This window comes from Macaca mulatta, chromosome 8 (assembly GCF_049350105.2).
Source record: "Macaca mulatta isolate MMU2019108-1 chromosome 8, T2T-MMU8v2.0, whole genome shotgun sequence".
Lineage (NCBI taxonomy): Eukaryota > Metazoa > Chordata > Mammalia > Primates > Cercopithecidae > Macaca > Macaca mulatta.
The window spans coordinates 855,337-874,809 of NC_133413.1; the positions used below are offsets into that span (position 1 = coordinate 855,337).

General features: G+C 40.7%; 1 protein-coding gene across 13 annotated transcripts; it reads left to right on the forward strand.

Annotated features, from left to right (window-relative positions):
• The first annotated feature begins 1,184 nt into the window (after positions 1-1,184).
• Positions 1,185-17,008, forward strand: ZNF596 (zinc finger protein 596). 13 transcript variants are annotated; one of them, NM_001266814.1, is given in 6 exon segments: positions 1,185-1,275; positions 9,790-9,873; positions 12,197-12,323; positions 13,091-13,174; positions 14,000-14,082; positions 14,860-16,142. In NM_001266814.1, coding segments are annotated over 5 exon segments (1,506 nt in total). In that variant the 5' UTR covers positions 1,185-1,275; positions 9,790-9,861; the 3' UTR covers positions 16,060-16,142.
• Positions 17,009-19,473: the final 2,465 nt, after the last annotated feature.

A 19,473-nucleotide genomic window follows, 5' to 3' on the forward strand; every position in this document is an offset into this window, starting at 1 on the left:
GGTGGTTTATGTTCCACTGGCTAAGAGAAAGTTTTCTTCCAAAATGTAACATGATTTGAGGTCAAACATTAATATCAAGTAAACTCAAAAGATGGAAAAGCTAGCATTAGTTCTGGGAAAACCAGAAGTGTGCCTTTTTTGGAAATAATCATCGGTAGCACAAACTTCAGAATCTCCAAAGGAAATAAAAATGAGTTAACTTACATTTTTCACAAATTAAGATATAAATCAAGCTAATGAAATCCAGAAATCCAATCTTACTGTTTTTAATGTTCGTTAAAAAAAAAAAGACATCCTTATTAAATAGCCCCAGTAATAGTAACCAATTAAGTCTTTACTACTTAAAAGCAAAATCCACCTATCTCCTGAACAGTATCCACTTTACAAGCCTCATTATATGTACTGGAAACAAGATTCAGAAATAAATATATGCATGTATATATATAAAAAAATATATTTCAAATAAAAAATACTTTTAGATAGTGGTATTACAATACATTTAGAAATTAATAACGGAAGCAAATTATGGCAGATCATCCACGCCTGTCCCAAAGGTACCGAATTTATAAATCATCTCAGATGCGGTGCAGGACAGGTTGAAATAGGAACGCAATGAACCCGTGCGGAGCAGCGGCCGGCGCGGTGTCCAGGGCAAGACCCTGGTGCAGGACAGGTTGAAAATAGGAACGCAATGTACCCGTGCGGAGCAGCCGCCGGCGCGGTGTCCAGGGCAGGACCCTGCCCGGTCCAGGCCCCTCCGGCCCTGGGCCCAACGGCTGCTACGCCTCTGACTCCACGCTAACGCGGAGCCCTAGCGCGCGTCACACCGTGTGGGGCCGAAGACGCTGCTACCCAGAGGCGGAGTGCGGGATCGCGAGGGTCCCCACCCCCTCTCGCTCCCGTCGGCACGTACGGACTCGCGTCCCCGCCGCGCCGACTAGGCAGCAGCACCGCCCCCGGCACAAGAGGCTCACGCGCCTCTTACCTAACAGGAAGTTGGAAGCAGCGCGCCCCCACGGTGCACCGAACGCACTCAAACAGAACCGGACGCAGACACGCGCTTTCAGCCCAGGGTAAAAACTGGCAGGGTCGGAAACGCACGCGGCGGGGGCGGGAGCTCAGAATGCGCCCTGCCCCTGCCCGAGACCCCGCCCCGGCCCGGCCCCGCCTTTTTGTCTGCCTCACCCCGCCCCGCCCGGCACGTACTGGCTCCGCCCTTCGCGCGGCGTTTTTTGTTGACCCGGAAACGGATTCTCCGGAGCCAAGGTCCGCTGGGTGAGTGCCCTCCGCTTTTTCTGGCCAAACCCAGCCACGCAGTCCCCTTCCTGCGCCATCCTCCATACCCGGGGTCTGTGGGTCTCCGCGGACGTCACAGGCTCGGCAACAGCCCCACTGTCGGCGGGGAGCCCCGCGACGCCCTGAAATGCTCCGAAGCCTGTCGCTCAGCTGCCAGATCTGCGTCTGTGTCCGGTTCCGTCACTGAGGTCGCCCCTGTCCCAGACCCTTCGACCCTAGTTCTCTTCACCGTTCGCCCATCCTATCGCGCGCCGCGTCAGGTCCCCATTCGGCATGTGGCTTGTCTCCCGTCGTCCCCACCCTTGCCCCTCTTGGCCGCTCAGGGCAGCCCTGGGATTTGGCAGACGCCAGTCCTCCCTGAGATGCCTCCCCATCCTTCCCTCCGCCAGGCCCTACGTCTCCGCAAACCCCCCGCTTCGGGGTGACCGCTTCAGACAGGACGCTGAGTCCGGGCCTGGGGTAAGGGACCTGCCCAATCCTGTGACAGCCCGCGTCCTTCTGCACAGTCACCTCCCACTAGCGGTGACCTTCCCGGTGCCCCACTGAGAAGTGGGCTCTTCCTTGGCAGGGGCTTCTTCACTGCATCGCTGTGGATGTCGAGGTGGGGCAGGAAAGTGAGGAGAAAACAAAAGAAGAGGGAGGTAGGGCCAGCGAGGGACAAAAGGGGAGGGAAATTTAGATGGGAAGTGGATGGGTGTGAGGAATTTGAACAAACACTGAGAATGAAGGAGAGTGACCTGAGCAAGTAGTAGTGGGGTAAATGGAAATAGACAAAACGGCAATCAGCAGAGATGTGGAGGACAGAATACAATGAGGGGGCCCTGACTGTCAGTAGCAGAGGGGGCAACAGAAGCCTAATTCTCAAATTCCTTAGATGATTTTCTGATTTCCAAATTAGTTTCCCTTTGAAATTTGTTGTGTCAGGTTCAGTTTATGAGGCCTCAATACCTTTCAGTCTTAATTATGTATTGAAAATACTTTTTGTTTGGTAAATACTTTTACATTAATTCAGTGTGCACTTTGTAAGAATATTGATGATTTGAGTTAGTTTAGTTTTCAACATCTTCCTCTATTCCTTTATATGATCTCTGTATTTAATGACTGTAGGATAAAATTTCCAACTAAGTATAAGTATCAAGTTTTCTTTGTGCTGTTTTCTGCAATTATTGAAGGATGGGCTGAATTGTCCTAGAACTTTGTTCCAACAGATTCCATGTGTTCATAATGAATAAATTGCTCAAAGATATTTCGAAAGCTCACCTTTTATCTTTTTCATTGCCAATAATTACATCTTTTTACTTTTTATATTTTTGGATGACTTAATGTGATGTTCTGGAAAAGACAAATGCTTTTAATCAATATGATTAAAACCGTGAAAGACAAATTGCTGTTACTTAAGAGTGTGAAATTTGATCTCAAATCTTTAGGGGGCAGGGATGTTAAGGGAAAACTGCCACTGTCGCATCCAGATCATGTCATTCCTGTTAAGCTGGTGCTGGTTACTGTTTACTGGCTTCTGTTCACCTTTCCACCTGCCCCAAGACATACACATAGTGACATAAGGCAGTGGATAGGGAGAGAGCAAGACTTTTTAAAGTAAGCACAGAACAAAGGTGTCTTTCTAATGAGGAGGAGGTGTTGGTTCCGGGAAGGAAGCTTGGAGGAGAAAGGGCAATAAGATTTGGGTATTCAGGATCCAGAAGTGAGAGAGAGCTTGGGAAGCTCAGGAACCGGAGAAAGAAAAAGCATTGCCCATTCTCACCCATGACCCTGTGCTCAGCAGGTACTAGCAGAGACTTCAGCAGGAACCAGAGAAAGAAAAAGCATTGCCCATTCACACCCATGACACTGTGTTCAGCAGGTACTAGCAGATACTTCAGGCTCTGTGACTAAAAGGGGTCAGACCAGTTCATATACCCACAGCTGCCATGTAAGGATGTGTGTGGACTTTACTAGGGAAGAAGGGTGTTATGAAGGAAGGGGCAGAAAAACTCACCTGTTGGTCTCCAGGTAGAAGTTTATTGTCCCGAATTCCTGGAGGTTCAGTGAAAAGCAGAAGATTGTCTTTTTCACATGTTGAGTTATGCCCCCATATATGTGGTTGTGGTAAAGAAAGAGGGTATGTCGATGGGATGTCCTGAAATGCATGTTCCTAACATTCAGCAGGGACTTCTCAAGACACATCTTGCCTTAGAAAGAAGCTCAGAGAAGAAAAATGGAGAACAATTAGATATGACACTTTCACTGGAAAAAGTCGTATTATTCATTGATTGTTTTGTCATCTCCCTCCTTAAATGTTGTTTTTAGGATTTCATAATCTCTGACCCTGCCTAACACATTTCCTAACTCACCCATAGCCTTCCCTTAACTTCATCCCATCTTCACAGCATCACACTGTGACCCAGTGATTTCGAACTTGTGAAGTTCCATTCGGAGGATCATATAGGAAGGCCTTCACACCCAGACATGGTGTGGAAGTGGGCCACATAATGTCAGTGAGGCAAGTATAGATCGTTTAGGGATGATGCACTGTCAGATCTTGTTGACCGTGATTAGAAACACTGTGCATATTAGTAGTGAATTAATGCTGGGAATACCTGACAAATCCTGGAAAAGAAGATTAATGAGAGAAAATTTGTTCTGCCCTATTGTATAATGCATTTGAAGCTTAAAACAATGAATCAGTATTGATCTAGCCTCAAAATATTAATGATTTGGATTAGAAGGAAGAGTTTAGAAAATGATAGCTATGACAAATTAAGGTAGCATTTCATCCACACGATGGAGTGTGTTTTATTCAGTAATTGCTTTAAGAATGGAATCAACCTAAGTGTCTAACAGGAGGGTATTTTAGAAATTGTTCACAGCATGTCTGTTCCAAGGAGACCTTGATGTTCATAGATTTGTAAAGAATGCTGCTTACTAGCACACTGACTTATCTGCAAATGTCTGAGGGTTCCTCCACTTGGGGTAACTTGGGGGTTTGATCGCAGAGTAAATAAATGGTACGTTTTATATTGTAATATATGATAGCAAGATGCAGCCCACAAACTGTGTAGATACTCTTAACTACCACATAAAGTTCATCTACTACTTTAACCAGAACTTGATACTGTATGTATGTTTTTTGTAGATTTGGATAAAATGACAGTTCATTATTATTTCCAGTTCACAAAGTAATTGTGAGGCTGAATACATTTTATTATTTTATAGATGAATGTGTAAAATGAATTTTTCTGCATGACTCATTTTTGATGTATTTTAGATGCTATTTTATATTTTGTAGTTTAATTGTATGTACACACACACAAATACACACTTAGGTGTCTTATTATGTTTCTGCAGCGAAACCAAAATACTTCCTTCATGCCCTTTGATTTTATGTTTTCCTCAGGAAGGCAGGACCTATTTTATATGATAAAATATTATGTTTTATTGAGTCCACTTATGATATTGTTTAATATTATGAATATTTATATGACTTATTTTAAATTTCCAAATAACATAGATTTACATGAAATTTGACATATTTTTTTCTTTTCACAACTATTTTGACTATATCCTCACCAAAAATCAAAATTTAGACAAAATTGGCTTTTAGACTAATTCTCATTTTTTACATGTGAAAGACTACATGTGACTTTTAAGTCTAGGTTGCCTTGAGTCTGCAGTCACTGGGGTTTTATGTCACTGTGTCCTCCAATCTAATAATATTATTTTCAGGCTTTATTCATGTCATTTTAATGTCCTCATTAAATTTTAAAATTTCTTTACATGGGCCTACAAATTTATTTCAAATGTTCCTCATAATATTTTGCTATTGTAAATAGAGACTGATTTTGTGTGTTTGCTTTGTTTAAAGATTAATGTTACTAAACAGGAAATACTGATTTCAGCATATTCAGAATAGTTTTGCCCACTTTTTAAATGTTCTTGTTAGTATTGATAATTAGAATTGATTCTACTTTTTCAAGTTTACAGTCACATCATCTGAGAATAACTACAGTTTCATGTCTTTGACTCCATTTTTGTAGTCCCTCTCCTTTTCCCTCTTGTTTTGGTCCCACCTCAGGCATCATGTGCAGTGGTGAATGGCATCAGCCCCAGCCAGCCTCCTTATTCCAGCCTTACCTTTAGTGGAAATGGTCCTTTTGTTAACTCTTGAATATATAGTTGAGATTTTATTGATTAAGAATAATTAGTCCCCACAATTTGATATGATTTTTAAAGATTTTAAATTATTTTTAAAGATTTAAATTATTTGAAAATGTTTTTTCAAACGTTGGTTGATGTGAATGTTTTTAATCTTTAAAATTACTATGTGAAAGTAATACGTTTTCTAGTATGGAATTATCCTTTTATTATTGTAATTAACTCCACTTTACAATGCTCTGGCATTATTTAACCATACCAGTGATGGCCAGGTGACCAAAATAAATAGCCAAATGGCTAAAAGTGTATTAATAATTTTTGCAAATATAATTAATGAAAATTGTTGGTTAAAATTCTAGTTATTGTTGCATTTATGTTCATTTTGATTAGCATAATACACTAATGAGGACAGGCTTATTTTTCTCCTTCAAAAGCATTTACATTACAAAGGAGGTAGAAGTGATTTGACATGTGATAACTCTCACAAGTCACTTTTACAGTTAAACTCTGATGTATAACTTAAATATTAAAATTAGCTGTCATATTTTTCTGCTGATTACTGAGGGAAAGTTTTAACTCTATTTTCATGGAAATTAATCAATGTATCATATATTCATGTTAGAATACAATTGTTCTGATTTCTTAGATTTTAAATTACTACTTTTAAATAAATACAGTCTCTTTTATTTACCTGTGTTTTTTCTTTCCACCATGGGTCTTTTCAGTTTCGTGATCTTGCTCTCAAAACTTTTTAATTGATTTCTGTCAAATCTGTTCATTCATTACATTATTTTATTATTTACTAAATTCTTTTAACTTTTTAACTTTTATTAATACGTACTGCATTTGTAACAATTTGGAAAGTCAAGTAACTAACTCCTGTTTTATTTTTCTTTATCTTGGTTTATGAGTGTTTTTAAAGTTTTACGTTCCTTGAAGATCATAGCTGTAGCCCCAATTCTATGGTTCTGGCTACTTTATTTATCACACTTACTAATATCATGAATGTAATTGGAATACTCCTTTGATTTTACTGGTGACATATACCCACTAGTGTACTGAGATGGAAAAAACAAAGTCTTTAGAACTCAGAAAAATATAGAATTTATATTTATTATTTATGTAAGTGTGATCTTGTTATTAAATTCCTCTATCATATTTATGGAATTAGCAATTTCTCTTTGAATCTAGATGTTCCTAGTTATGTGTATTTCCAACATATGTTTTTAGCCACATACACTTTTTTGAATATCATATTTGGTGTTTAATTTTTGCTAGGATTATCGGCTGGACTCCAGATCCAAACTCGACATGTGGCAGACCCACTAAAAACATACATTAAGCCCCTAGCACTGTTTTAATCTCCATGGCCTGGCTGAGCTTCTGCCATCTGTCCTCCTAGGCACTGTGAGGTCTGGACATCTCATTTGGCATAACTCAGCTGTGGCCATTGGTGGATCTTATCCTTAGTACTACTCCCTGCTGGCAGGGGTGGCCCAGGCCCACATAAGCCATTGCTGGGCTCCTTGGAGGACTTAGAGAATCCTGAGATTGCCCATGAGGATGGGCATGCCTCACAGTCTAGCACCCATCTTTACTGATGCCTGCAGAGATTTAGAAGCTCACAGGGGTCTTTGATGTCTTTCTTATACCTCCATTGTCTGCACTGTGATTCCCATACTCCTAAGCCAAAGTAGAGAATTTTGAGGAGGCTTGTATGGAGGTTTATGGTGACCCCCATGGTTCTGTGAGACTGGTAGAAGGCACAGACCCCTTAGACTTCTCCCCCAGGAGAATATGTGAGACTAGTGGAGGAAAGGAGAGTAATGAAGTATGCATTTAGTGTCCCAGGCTATCAGAGCACAGCTCTAAGGAGAAATACAGGGCATCTTATGGCAACTGGCACAGCTCTGTGAGACTGGGAGATATTGCACAACCTTGAAAAATCAAGGAGCTGTGACCCTACTGAAGGAACAAAATAAATCTACAATAATTGACCATAAAGAAATACAGGTTTTTGGCTGGGTGCAATGCACACTTGTAATCAAAGCACTTTGGGAGGATGAGGTAGGCAGATCACTTGAGGCCAGGAGTTCAAAATCAGCTTTGCCAACATGGTGAAACCCCAGCTCCACTAAAAATACAAGGAAAAAAAATTGGCATGGTGATGGGCACCTGTAATCCCAGCTACTCAGGAGGCTGAAGCAGGAGAACTGCTTGAACCCAGGAGATGGAGGTTGCAGTGAGCTGGTATTGTGCTATTGCACTACAGCCTGGACAACAAGAGTGAAACTCCGCTAAAAAAAAAAAGAAAAAGAAATGGAGGTTTCTGAATTTCCTGATAAGAATTAAAGATAAATTGCCTTAAAGGAGCTCAATGAGCTGTGAGACAACACTGATAGACAAGTAAAATCTGGAAAAGAACACATGAACAACATGAGAATATCAACAAAGAGAAACCATAATAAAAGAAATGTAGATTCTGGGGCTGAAGAACACAGTAACTGAACTAGATCAATACAGGGTTTCAAGAGCTGACTTGATCAAGCAGAAGGAATAACCAGTGAACTCAAAGACCGGTTATATGAAATTATTCAATCAGAAGAGCAAAAAGAAAAAGAATCTTTTAAAAAGTGAAGAACCTCTGTCTGACTTTGCTAAAAATTGGAGGTTCCTAAGAACTCCTTCCCCGCCCCGCCCCCGCCCCCCCCCCCCCCGCCCCCCGGCAAGGCAGAGTCTTGCTCTGTCACCCAGACTGGAGTGCAGTGGTGTGATCTCAGCTCATTGCACCCTCCACCTTCCAGTTTCAAGCGATTCCCATACCTCAGCTTCCGAAATAGCTGGGATTACAGGTGCCTGCCACCACGCCCAGCTAACTTTCATATTTTTAGTAGAGAGGGGGCTTCACCATGTTGGCCAGGCTGGTTTTGAACTTCTGACCTCAGGTGATCCTCCCGCCTTGGCCTCCCAAAGTGCTGGGATTACAGGCATGAGCCACCATGCCCCGCAAGAACTCCTTTTTATGTTAGATTTGCTAGGGTTTAGTAGCTCACAGAACCCAGGAAAACAGTTTACTTAGCTGATTTATTACAAAGGGCATTTTAAATATTACAAATGAACAGCCAGCTAAAGAGTTACATACAGCAAGTTTTGGAAGGGTCTTAGTTTCAGGAGGTCTGTCTCCAAGCAGTTGGGATGTACCATTCTTTCAGCATGTGGATGGCTCTTCACTCATCCAGAAGCTCTTTGAATCCCATCATTTAGGGATTTTTACAAAGTGTTCATCTAGTAGGCATAATTGTTATCAACTCGATCTCCAGCCTCTGCCCTTTACCAGAGGATAGGGGGTGGGACTGTATGTTCCAAGCTTATAATCATGTCTTGGTCTTTCAGGTAATCACCCCCTATCCTATAGCCCAATAATAATTGTTTTGTTAGAACAAAAGACACTCCTATCACCCATGAAGTTCCAATGCATTACGAGCTCTGTATTGGGAACCAGGGTCAAGGACCAAAAAGAACAAAAGCTTCTCCTAGCAACTTTATTACTTAGGAAATCACAAGCGTTTGGGGGACTGTGTGCCAGGAACTGGGGATGAAAACCAAACTATTTCTTATAAATAACAATGTCACATACATGTTCATATATTCATGTTGTTAGTGTCCTTTCATTTCAACTTGAGGAACTCCCTTTAGCATTTCTTATAAGGTATGTCACTTGTAAAGTGTGTCTTTTAAGGTATCCACCATCATAAAATGAAATTTGAAGCTGCTTGGTAGATAAATTCATGCTGAATTTATCTAAAGGTCAGACTTCAGGGAGTGGTATTTCTAGAAGCCTCACGTGGAAGAGACAGAATCATTCAGTAGAAGTGTATACAGAGGACCAGCAGAAGGGAGAAGGAATGGAGGGAGGCTCATGAGGGGTGAGATGCGCGGAGAAAGCCTGCAAGCACACAAACCAAGAATAATTAAATCTGAGAAATTCCAGGATTTATCTGTAGGTGGAGACCACATCTGCATGATTCAGGGATTCTTAGAATTTGGAATCATAGAGGGAATTGAACATTTCAGAATTCCATGGGCTAGGTAGCATATGAAACTCCATGATTTTCACATTTCTAGGTCTAAAATCAAAATATTTATATATTTATTAGCAACAATAGTCATTCTCTTCTTCTGACCCTGGAAGAGGAGAACCACCAACCCAACCCATCCCCCACCCACTGCATGTGCTTGTTGGTTGGACTGGGGCTAATGGCTTTGGGACAGATGTTAGAAGCAAAACTGGAGTGTCATGGTTTTTTTGTTTTATTTTGTTTTGTTTTTTGTTTTTCTCAGAATTGTCTTCTTAGTGCTTGGATGGTGTGAGTGAAAACCCAGAGGAATACATTTGGTGGCTGAGCTAGTACAATGCCATCACTGGTGAGTGGGAAATTCTTCTTTCTACTGAAATTTGTACCCCTGCTACCAGCCTAAGGGCAGATTCATCCTATTAACATAGATGTTCTAAGTGCATTCAAGGATCCAAGCTCCAATTAAGATTTCCCAGGGCTTGGAATGGTTCCATTGGCTCAAAGAGTCATCAAGAAGTAATCTCCTTTCAACAGTACACTCATTCCAGCCTCTACTAAGGTTGCGTATTCTCAGAAAAGATGTGAGAGGATTTTGTTTCTCTCATCCAGTCTCGGGGAAATCATTCATTCATTACCAGCCTCTCATGGCCTTGTTGGGGAAATAAATTCACTCATTACCCATGTTATTGGCAGGAGTGGGCTTGGGAGTATATGCGGATAGGCAGTGAAAATAAGTGAGAGCAGAAGATTATAGCCCTTACAAAGGCAGATGTTTTCCCAGGCAAGCTCAGTTAGTCTAGTGTTTCAGGTGTTAGGGGAGGGCTGTTTAACATGAAGGGAAAGCAGATAGGATTAGGACAGAGGAGACAATGGGAATTATTCATTTATTTTTCCTTTCTAAAAATCTTAATGTCTTGAGAGAATAAATGTATGCTTTTGAAAACTTAGAAAACAAAATTAAAATTCTTATTATCCTTGTCCCCAAATGAACCTCTGATCAAATTTGATAACTGGAAGCAACTGAAGTGTTGTTTCTTTAATTTTGGTTGTGCATTAAGTGATGGAGTATAGGAAACAGAGTAAATTTAAAACTCTGAGGAAATTTTTGAAGTGGAGAGACCAGGATAATCAAAGGATTTTTTTTAACCCCTAAATCTAGAGACAACATGAAGAAACAAAAGAGAATCGTACCTAGTGCATAATAGTTGGTTTTCACACCACTATAAAGAACTACCTGAGAGTGGGTAATTCATGAAGAAAAGAAGTTTAACTGACTGACAGTTCTGCAGGCTTAACAGGAAGCATGACTGGGAGGCCTCCAGAAACTTACAATCATGGCGGAAGGGGAAGCAAGCACCTTCTTCATAAGGCAGCAGGAGAGAGATACCAAATCAGAAAATGCCACACACTGTTAAATCAGCAGATCTTCTGAGATCTTACTAGCATGAGAACAGCAAGGGGAAGTTCACCCCCATTATTCAATCACCTCCCACCAGGCCCCTCCCCCAACATGTGGGGATTACAATTCAAGATGAGATTTGGGTGGGGTTGCAGAGCTAAACGATATCACCTGGTGTTTGGAGGTCCCAGATAAAACTGAGAAAGGAAGTCCTCAGACCATGGGAAGTGGCAGGATGAGACCATCTTTCAGTACTGAAGTCTTAGAGCCCCTGGCTTGTGCTGCTGAGCCATTCATCCTTATCCATTAACAGTGAATACCTGAGTTGTGTAGCGATAAGAGGCTGCATCTGCTGCTACCAAGTTCTGTATGAAAGTTGTTCACTCAACTGAGTGTTCTCAGTCATTTCATGAATAATGTATTTGTGGCTTGTATCTAAAAAATGATAGATAGGAACCACTTTACATATTATCTCACTGGATCTTTTTGAACTCATAACAGGTCTTTATTCATGAGGACACTGAGGTGCTGTAGTGGAATATCTAATTAAAGTATTGATTAAAATGTGACAAATTGTGGATACTGCCTCCCTTGTAGTGAGTCTATGGATTTTCTTTTTTTTTTTTTTTTTTTTTTTTTTTTTTTTTTTTTTTTTGAGACGGAGTCTCGCTCTGTCACCCAGGCTGGAGTGCAGTGGTGCGATCTCGGCTCACGGCAACCTCCGCCTCCCGGGTTCACGCCATTCTCCTGGCTCAGCCTCCTGAGTAGCTGGGACTACAGGCGCCGCCACCACGCCCGGCTAATTTCTTTTTGTATTTTTAGTAGAGACGGGGTTTCACCGTGTTAGCCAGGATGGTCTCGATCTCCTGACCTCGTGATCCGCCCGCCTCCACCTCCCAAAGTGCTGGGATTACAGGCGTGAGCCACCGCGCCTGGCTTATGGATTTTCTTGAAGGTGGTGGAGAGGAGAATTTTAGTTCTAAATTTACAAGTCAAGATTTCATAATTAGTATCTGGAAGTTATACTTAGAAGTCTATTAGGAAATCTTCAGGTTATATCATGTGATATTTCTCTATGTGAAGTTTTATGTCTTTAGTGTATCTGAAAGCCAGATTCCCAGTTCAGATTTCAAGCAATGTGACAGGAACCCCAAACACTGTTTGAGTTTTCTTTCATACCACCCACACTTCCTTAGGACAGTCACTTTATCTTGCTCCACTGAACACTGGCAGAGATAGCCCTGTTTGCAGTAGAATGTCCATAATGTTTTAGGATTCCATGACCTTCGAGGATATAGTTGTAGACTTCACTCGGGAAGAGTGGGCCCTGCTGGACACATCCCAGAGAAAGCTGTTTCAAGATGTGATGTTGGAGAACATCAGTCATCTGGTCTCTATTGGTGAGTCTCTTTATATTTATTATGTATGTATGTATATATGTATTCATTCACTCACCTGTTTTTCACTGATTCATTCATTCATTCTACATGTTTCTAGAACAGCTTTCTCATCTGTCACTTCAACCTCTGCCTTGATCCTTTCATAACTCTCACAATTACCTGACAGCCATTTATTTCCTTTTCACTTATATTGATTTGTCCTGTCTCTAGAATGTCATCTTTTTGACCACAATTTCACATCCTTCTTGCTCTTCAATCTCCCAAACTCAGAAAAGTTATGAAAATTCACTGCTTTTGAATGCATAAATAAATGTATTGATTTCTTTAAAGTAATTGTTCTATCATAGGGACTGTTCTGCACAGAACCTAGATTGTTCTGGTGGAGCTAGTATTTATTGCATTATTTTTTAATATAATGTCAAACACTATGACAACTTGTAATTTCTCACTGTGAGAAAATACAGGGAAAATACTGAGTGAAAATACTGAGGATTTTCACTGCAATAAGTGAAAATACTGAGGATTCTGCAATCAGTATTTGAAGTGAGGCATGACCATCAGCAATTATTGGTCTTTTATGTCTGGGAACAAGTTCAAGAGTTTTCCTTTTGCTCATAAAGGACTGTCAGTGTTGTCTTCAAGGTAATCTTCCCAGGCTGACCTTCAGTGGCTAACTTATCCTTCCCAGTAGCCTACCCTGTACCTGATAACCTTGTACATTTGTCAGCACAGAACTCAAAATCCATGTATCTTTTTCCCAAAAACAGGCAAACGGCTCTGCAAATCAGTTGTGCTTTCTCATTTGCAGCATGTAGAGAAACTTTCAACACAAGGAATGAGCTTACTGCAAGGTGAGCTCTAAGAAGCAGTGCTCAATAGGAGGAGGAGAAACATGGCCAGTGAGTGAGTAGGCCCCAACAGTTGCCAAAGGAAGATTTCTTTTTTCCTTTTTTTTAGACAGAATCTTGTTCTGTCACCCAGACTGGAGTGCAGTGGCACGATCTCGGCTCACTGCAACCTCTGCCTCCCAGATTCAAGTGATTCTCCTGCCTCAGCCTCCTGAGTAGCTAGGACTACAGGTGTACACCACCATGCCCAGCTAATTGTTTTCTATTTTTAGTACAGACAGGGTTTCAACATGTTGGCCAGGCTGGTCTCAAACTCCTGACCTCAGGAAATCCATCCACCTCGGCCTCCCAGAGTGCTGGGATTACAGGCATGAGCTACCACGCCCAGCTGGAAGGTTTCTTAAATTTGCAGTGTTTCTGAAATGTAGGCAAAAGCCTGAGGGAAACATTTCTCAGATATTGACATTATACTTTGTAGGTGTCAATTTTTATTCAAGTATATCTCTGTCATTGTCTTTGGCTTTTGTAAAGGGGATATTTGTGTACTTATTTGAGTTAAACTATTACATAGTAGCCCTTTATAATGGTCCTCTTCTTTGAAAATTTTTCTTTCCTTTACTTCCTTAACTTGCCTTCTTTATTTTTTTATATGCTGAAAATGTCAGTAGTCAATTTCCTATAATACTCTTCTTCTTAAAGTATCATTAATTTAACATGCCTTCCCTGTCTGTGTGTATTTGAAACACACTCAAATAGGCATTGTAGCTATTTAACATTTTTATTCCCCTAATGCCTGTATAGCATCTTTTTTTAAAAAATTTATTTCAGGTAGAGAAGGTGACATTAAACATCAAGAGATACCATTCATTCAACATACCTATCAGAAGGGCACATCCACCATCAGCACAATGGTAGGTAAGCTTTATGGATGCGAACCCTGTTCTTCCATATAGAAACCTGGACATTGAACAACTTTGGAATTTGGTACAGGTACCTGACTGTACTTAAAGCCCTCCCAGCAGAGTTTTAGTTAGTTTGGATGTAGTGAAGACATTAACTTCAAATCAAAACCATAACGTGAGGCCTTATAACAGGACAATTGTATAAATTTTACTATGTGCTGAAACTTTCAAACAGGATAAAGTCTTTTTTTTTTTTTTTTTTTTTGAGACGGAGTCTCGCTCTGTCACCCAGGCTGGAGTGCTGTGGCCGGATCTCAGCTCACTGCAAGCTCCGCCTCCCGGGTTCCCGCCATTCTCCTGCCTCAGCCTCCCTAGTAGCCGGGACTACAGGCGCCCGCCACCTCGCCCGGCTAGTTTTTTTTTGTATTTTTTAGTAGAGACGGGGTTTCACCGTGTTAGCCAGGATGGTCTCGATCTCCTGACCTCGTGATCCGCCCGTCTCGGCCTCCCAAAGTGCTGGGATTACAGGCTTGAGCCACCGCGCCCGGCAGGATAAAGTCTTAATACTAGTCAGATAGCTCTTCAGTTGGGATGCTACAACAGAAAAACTCTCTACATGCAGTTAGATAATGCACCATGTTTATATAACTGATACAGAAACAATTGTAACTGGAATCTACTACTGAATGATTACTCTAGAATTAGTATGTAGAGAAATGAATGAAGTAATGAATGAATGAGTATGGATAAACCTTTAATAGTCTTTCATTTCCTTCCAAAAACCAGAGATCTCATACTCAAGAGGATCCTTTTCTATGTAATGATTTAGGAGAAGATGTCACTGAACATACAGCATTGACTCAAAATGTGATTACTTACATGAGAAAGAAACACTTTGTAAGCAAAAAGTTTGGAAAAACCTTCAGTGACTGGGTACAACACAAGGAAATTCACACCAGATGTAAATCAGATGAAGGTCATCTATTTGATTATGCCTTTATCCAAAACTCTGCCCTTAGACCACACAATGTGACTCACACTAGAGTGATAACATTGGAATGTCATGTGTGTGGGAAAACCTTCAGCAAAAATTCTAATCTTAGGCGACATGAGATGATTCACACTGGAGAGAAACCACACGGATGTCATCTATGTGGGAAAGCCTTTACTCATTGCTCTGATCTTCGAAAACATGAGAGAACTCACACTGGAGAGAAGCCATATGGATGTCATCTATGTGGGAAAGCCTTCAGTAAAAGTTCTAACCTTAGACGACATGAGATGATTCACACTAGAGAGAAAGCACAGGTATGCCATCTATGTGGGAAAGCCTTCACTCATTGCTCTGACCTTAGAAAACATGAGCGAACTCACTTAGGAGATAAACCATATGGATGCCATCTATGTGGGAAGGCTTTCAGTAAATGTTCTTACCTTAGACAACATGAAAGAACTCACAATGGAGAGAAACCATATGAATGTCATCTATGTGGAAAAGCCTTCTCTCATTGTTCTCACCTTAGACAACATGAGCGAAGTCACAATGGAGAGAAACCACATGGATGTCATCTATGTGGGAAAGCCTTCACTGAATCTTCTGTGCTTAAACGACATGAGAGAATTCACACTGGGGAGAAACCATATGAGTGTCATGTATGTGGGAAAGCCTTCACTGAATCTTCTGACCTTAGACGACATGAGAGAACTCACACTGGAGAAAAACCATATGAATGCCACCTATGTGGAAAGGCCTTCAATCACTCTTCTGTCCTTAGACGACATGAGAGAACTCACACAGGAGAGAAACCATATGAATGCAATATATGTGGTAAAGCCTTCAATAGAAGTTATAACTTTAGACTTCATAAAAGAGTTCACACTGGAGAGAAACCATATGTATGTCTTCTATGTGGAAAAGCCTTTAGTAAATTTTTTAACCTTAGACAACATGAGAGAACTCACACTAAAAAAGTAATGAATATGTAAGAGTCATCAACCATAGCGTTAACACTAAATACACCCAAGGACTGACATACTACAGGAACATTATGTCTGTAATCAGTGTGGAAAAGCCTTTATTTGTAATCACCACTTTGCTCAACCTAAATGAATCCAAAGTAGGGAGAATCCATATGTATTTAAGCTGTATGGCACAAACTATGAGAGAATGAAACTATAGATCAAAGGAATGTGGAGGAGTCTTCATCCAAAGCTCTAACTGTTAAACAAACAGGAGAAATCACATCACAAAAATTCTGTACCTGTCGTCAATGTGAAAATGCCATCCTTTAAACAAATGAGTAAAATCGACAGGCGAGCAACCATACGTCTGTAATTGCTGTGCACTGTCATTCAGCTAAGCACCAGTTTTGGTGTCTGCAAGAAAATTCATTATCAGATAACTGATAAAAACAGGAAATTTGTGAAAATATTTTTATTAGGTGGATGAAGCCTCTTGCACAATTCCAGAAATTCATAGTAGAGAAATTATTCAGTGAGAAATCATTTTCTTAATACAGCAGCACTTCTATAATAGATCAGAATTCACATGGTGTAGAACGCTCAGTGACATGAATGGAGGGCAGTCCTCAGTAAATTACTCATTCCTTAGTCAATACCAGCATTTTTCCACTGAGAAAACAATCTTGACATGATAGTAGAAGAACCTTCAGGCAGCTTTCCTGTCAAAAAAGACAGGGAAGAAAACTCTAAAAAGCCATTGAGATGTATAGCTGGGGGACAAGACATAAAGCCATCAAGCACATGCTTGAGAAAAAAAATTATGGTTTTGAGCAGACTTTCTACTTAAAATATGTGGGATGAAATGTACAATTCTGAAATAACCTGGGAATATTGAATGCAGAATTGTGTAAGAAGTAATAAGATTAAATTAGTACTGTCAAAAATGCAAGCATTAAATGTCGTTGCTGAATAATAGGTTGATTAAACTCCAATTTTTTTGTTGTTGTTGTTCGTTTGTTTTTTAAACAGTCTCGCTCTGTCGCCCAGGCTGGAGTGCAGTGGCATGATCTCGGCTCACTGCAAGCTCCACCTCCTGGGTTCACGCCATTCTTCTGCCTCAGCCTCCCAAGTAGCTGGGACTACAGGCACCCGCCACCACACCCGGCTAATTTTTTGTATTTTTAGTAGAGATGGGGTTTCACTGTATTAGCCAGAATGGTCTGAATCTCCTGACCTTGTGATCTGCCTGCCTCGGCCTCCCAAAGTGCTGGGATTACAGGCATGAGCCACCGTGCCCAGCCCAAACTCTATGTTTTTAATTCAGTTTTAAACACATAGATTTGGGTCAGTTAGAAAATGGGGACGGGCATGGTGGGTCACACCTGTAATCCCAGCACTTTGGGAGGCTGATATGGATGGATGGATCACTTGAGGTCAGGAGTTCGACACCAGCCTGGCCAACATGGTGAAACCCCATGTCTACTAAAAATACAAAATTAGTTGGGCATGATGGTGTATGCCTGTAGTCCTAGCTATTCAGGAGACTGAGGCAGGAGAATCACTTGAACCCAGGAGGCGGAGGTTACAGTGAGCCAAGATCATGCTACTGCACTCCAGCCTGGGCAAAAAAGTGCAACTCTGGCTCAAAACAAAAAGACAGTGACATTCAATGGAACAAATATACGTAGAACACAAAATTATATGTCCTAACTATATTAATGGTATATATGTACATGGTAATGATTAAATCAAACATGGATTATGAAAGACTCACTTTAAAAGTACAGTCTTATGGTGCATAAATTTGCCTTTTTGTTTTTAAACCACTTTATCAAAGTGAATTGACAAAAGCTGTTATTTAATGTATACAACTTAATAAGTTTAGAGATAAGGATAAGCCCATGAAGCCATCACCACCATCTTTGCCACATTCATCCTCTCCAAAGGTTGCTTCCCTCGTTTTTCATTGTTTTCTTTATGATAAAACCACTTACATAACAACCTGTAGCAAATTTTAAAGTATATAATATAGTATTGATAACTATAGGCAATATATTACAAAATTTAACATTGCAAAAATAGAACTAATTACAAGTGAATCTATTTAAATAAAAATTGGCAGTGCTGGATAATTGTGGTTAAATTTGCACGAATATCTCCCAGAATCAGGTACAAGTGTCGTAACATAGAGATTTTTGTTGCCATGGGCGTTTTTTTCTTTAAGAACCTTTCTGTTCTGTGTGTAAATATTTAATATTCTCACTTTTCCTAACAAAGGCTCTTTTACTTTTGGAATCTTATGTCTTCCTCTCTGGCCTTTAAAGCTTACAATTTAAATGAATCCGTTTTTTTTTTTTTTTTTTTTTCCTATATTTGTTTCATCTTTATTCACTGCATCCTACCCAGAAGCAGAAGCCCCACTATTTTGCACAAAACAAAAATTTCTGCTTATTTTTTTTCAACCTAGGTAGGCTGTCTTTCTTCTGGGGCTTTATGTTCCCTTCATGCTAATTTTCAAGTGCTTAAGAAAAACCAGTGTGATACATCATTGACTCTCCCCTTTCTCATGAATTCTACCTCAGAAAATCCTGTGTGAACAGGCTACCCTCATGCCTTAAAGCAGCTGTTTCATGTATTTCATTTAAGTTTTGTTACTGTTAATGGTGGGTTGGTCCAATGAAAGCCACAAAGTCATGGTGGGAACAAAAATGTTTAACTCAAATATTTTAAGCCAAGTAATGGTTCAACTATTTTTATGGGTGAAATATTCAAATCAGAATTTTCACAATAATGACTATTTCTATAGGAAAAAGTTCTCCACAGTTCACAGCTTAAAATCACATTAAATCCGTTGGTGTCACCTGCCCCATTTACCACATGCCACCATAAGGCCCTGCTCTTTTGGGCTGTGACAGAAGTCAGTATATTTTCCCCCTGTGCCACATGTGTCCCTGCTCCCAGTCCTGGGTTTCTGTGTTGATGCCAAGGTATCAGATACCCATAGTAAGAGCACACACATGCACAGCCAGATTTCCTTTGATATCAGATTAGTGATTCATGCAGAACTTTTTAGGTAAGGGGTAGTAAGTTTTGAGTCATCAGGTCATTGCCATGGAAAGGGAGGTAACCCCCAGGTGTTGCCATGGCCATGGTAAATAGATATGGTACACTGGTGGGTATGTCTGGAAAGTTGCTTTTGCTCTGGCTTTGTTTTAGCTAATCCTCAATCTGGTCCAGTGTCTGAGCCCTGCCTCTGGAGTGAAGTTCCACCTCCTACCTCATCCTCTCCTCAGCGATTACATATTCCTCCTTAGTCTTAAGGGTGCTGTAGAAGGGCAGAGGTCTGTATTCTGTCACTGTTGCCTGCTGAGCTTATGGGCATAGGCCCTGCCTAGCACTGGAGGAGTAAAAATACCTGGGTAACTCAACTAAGGGACC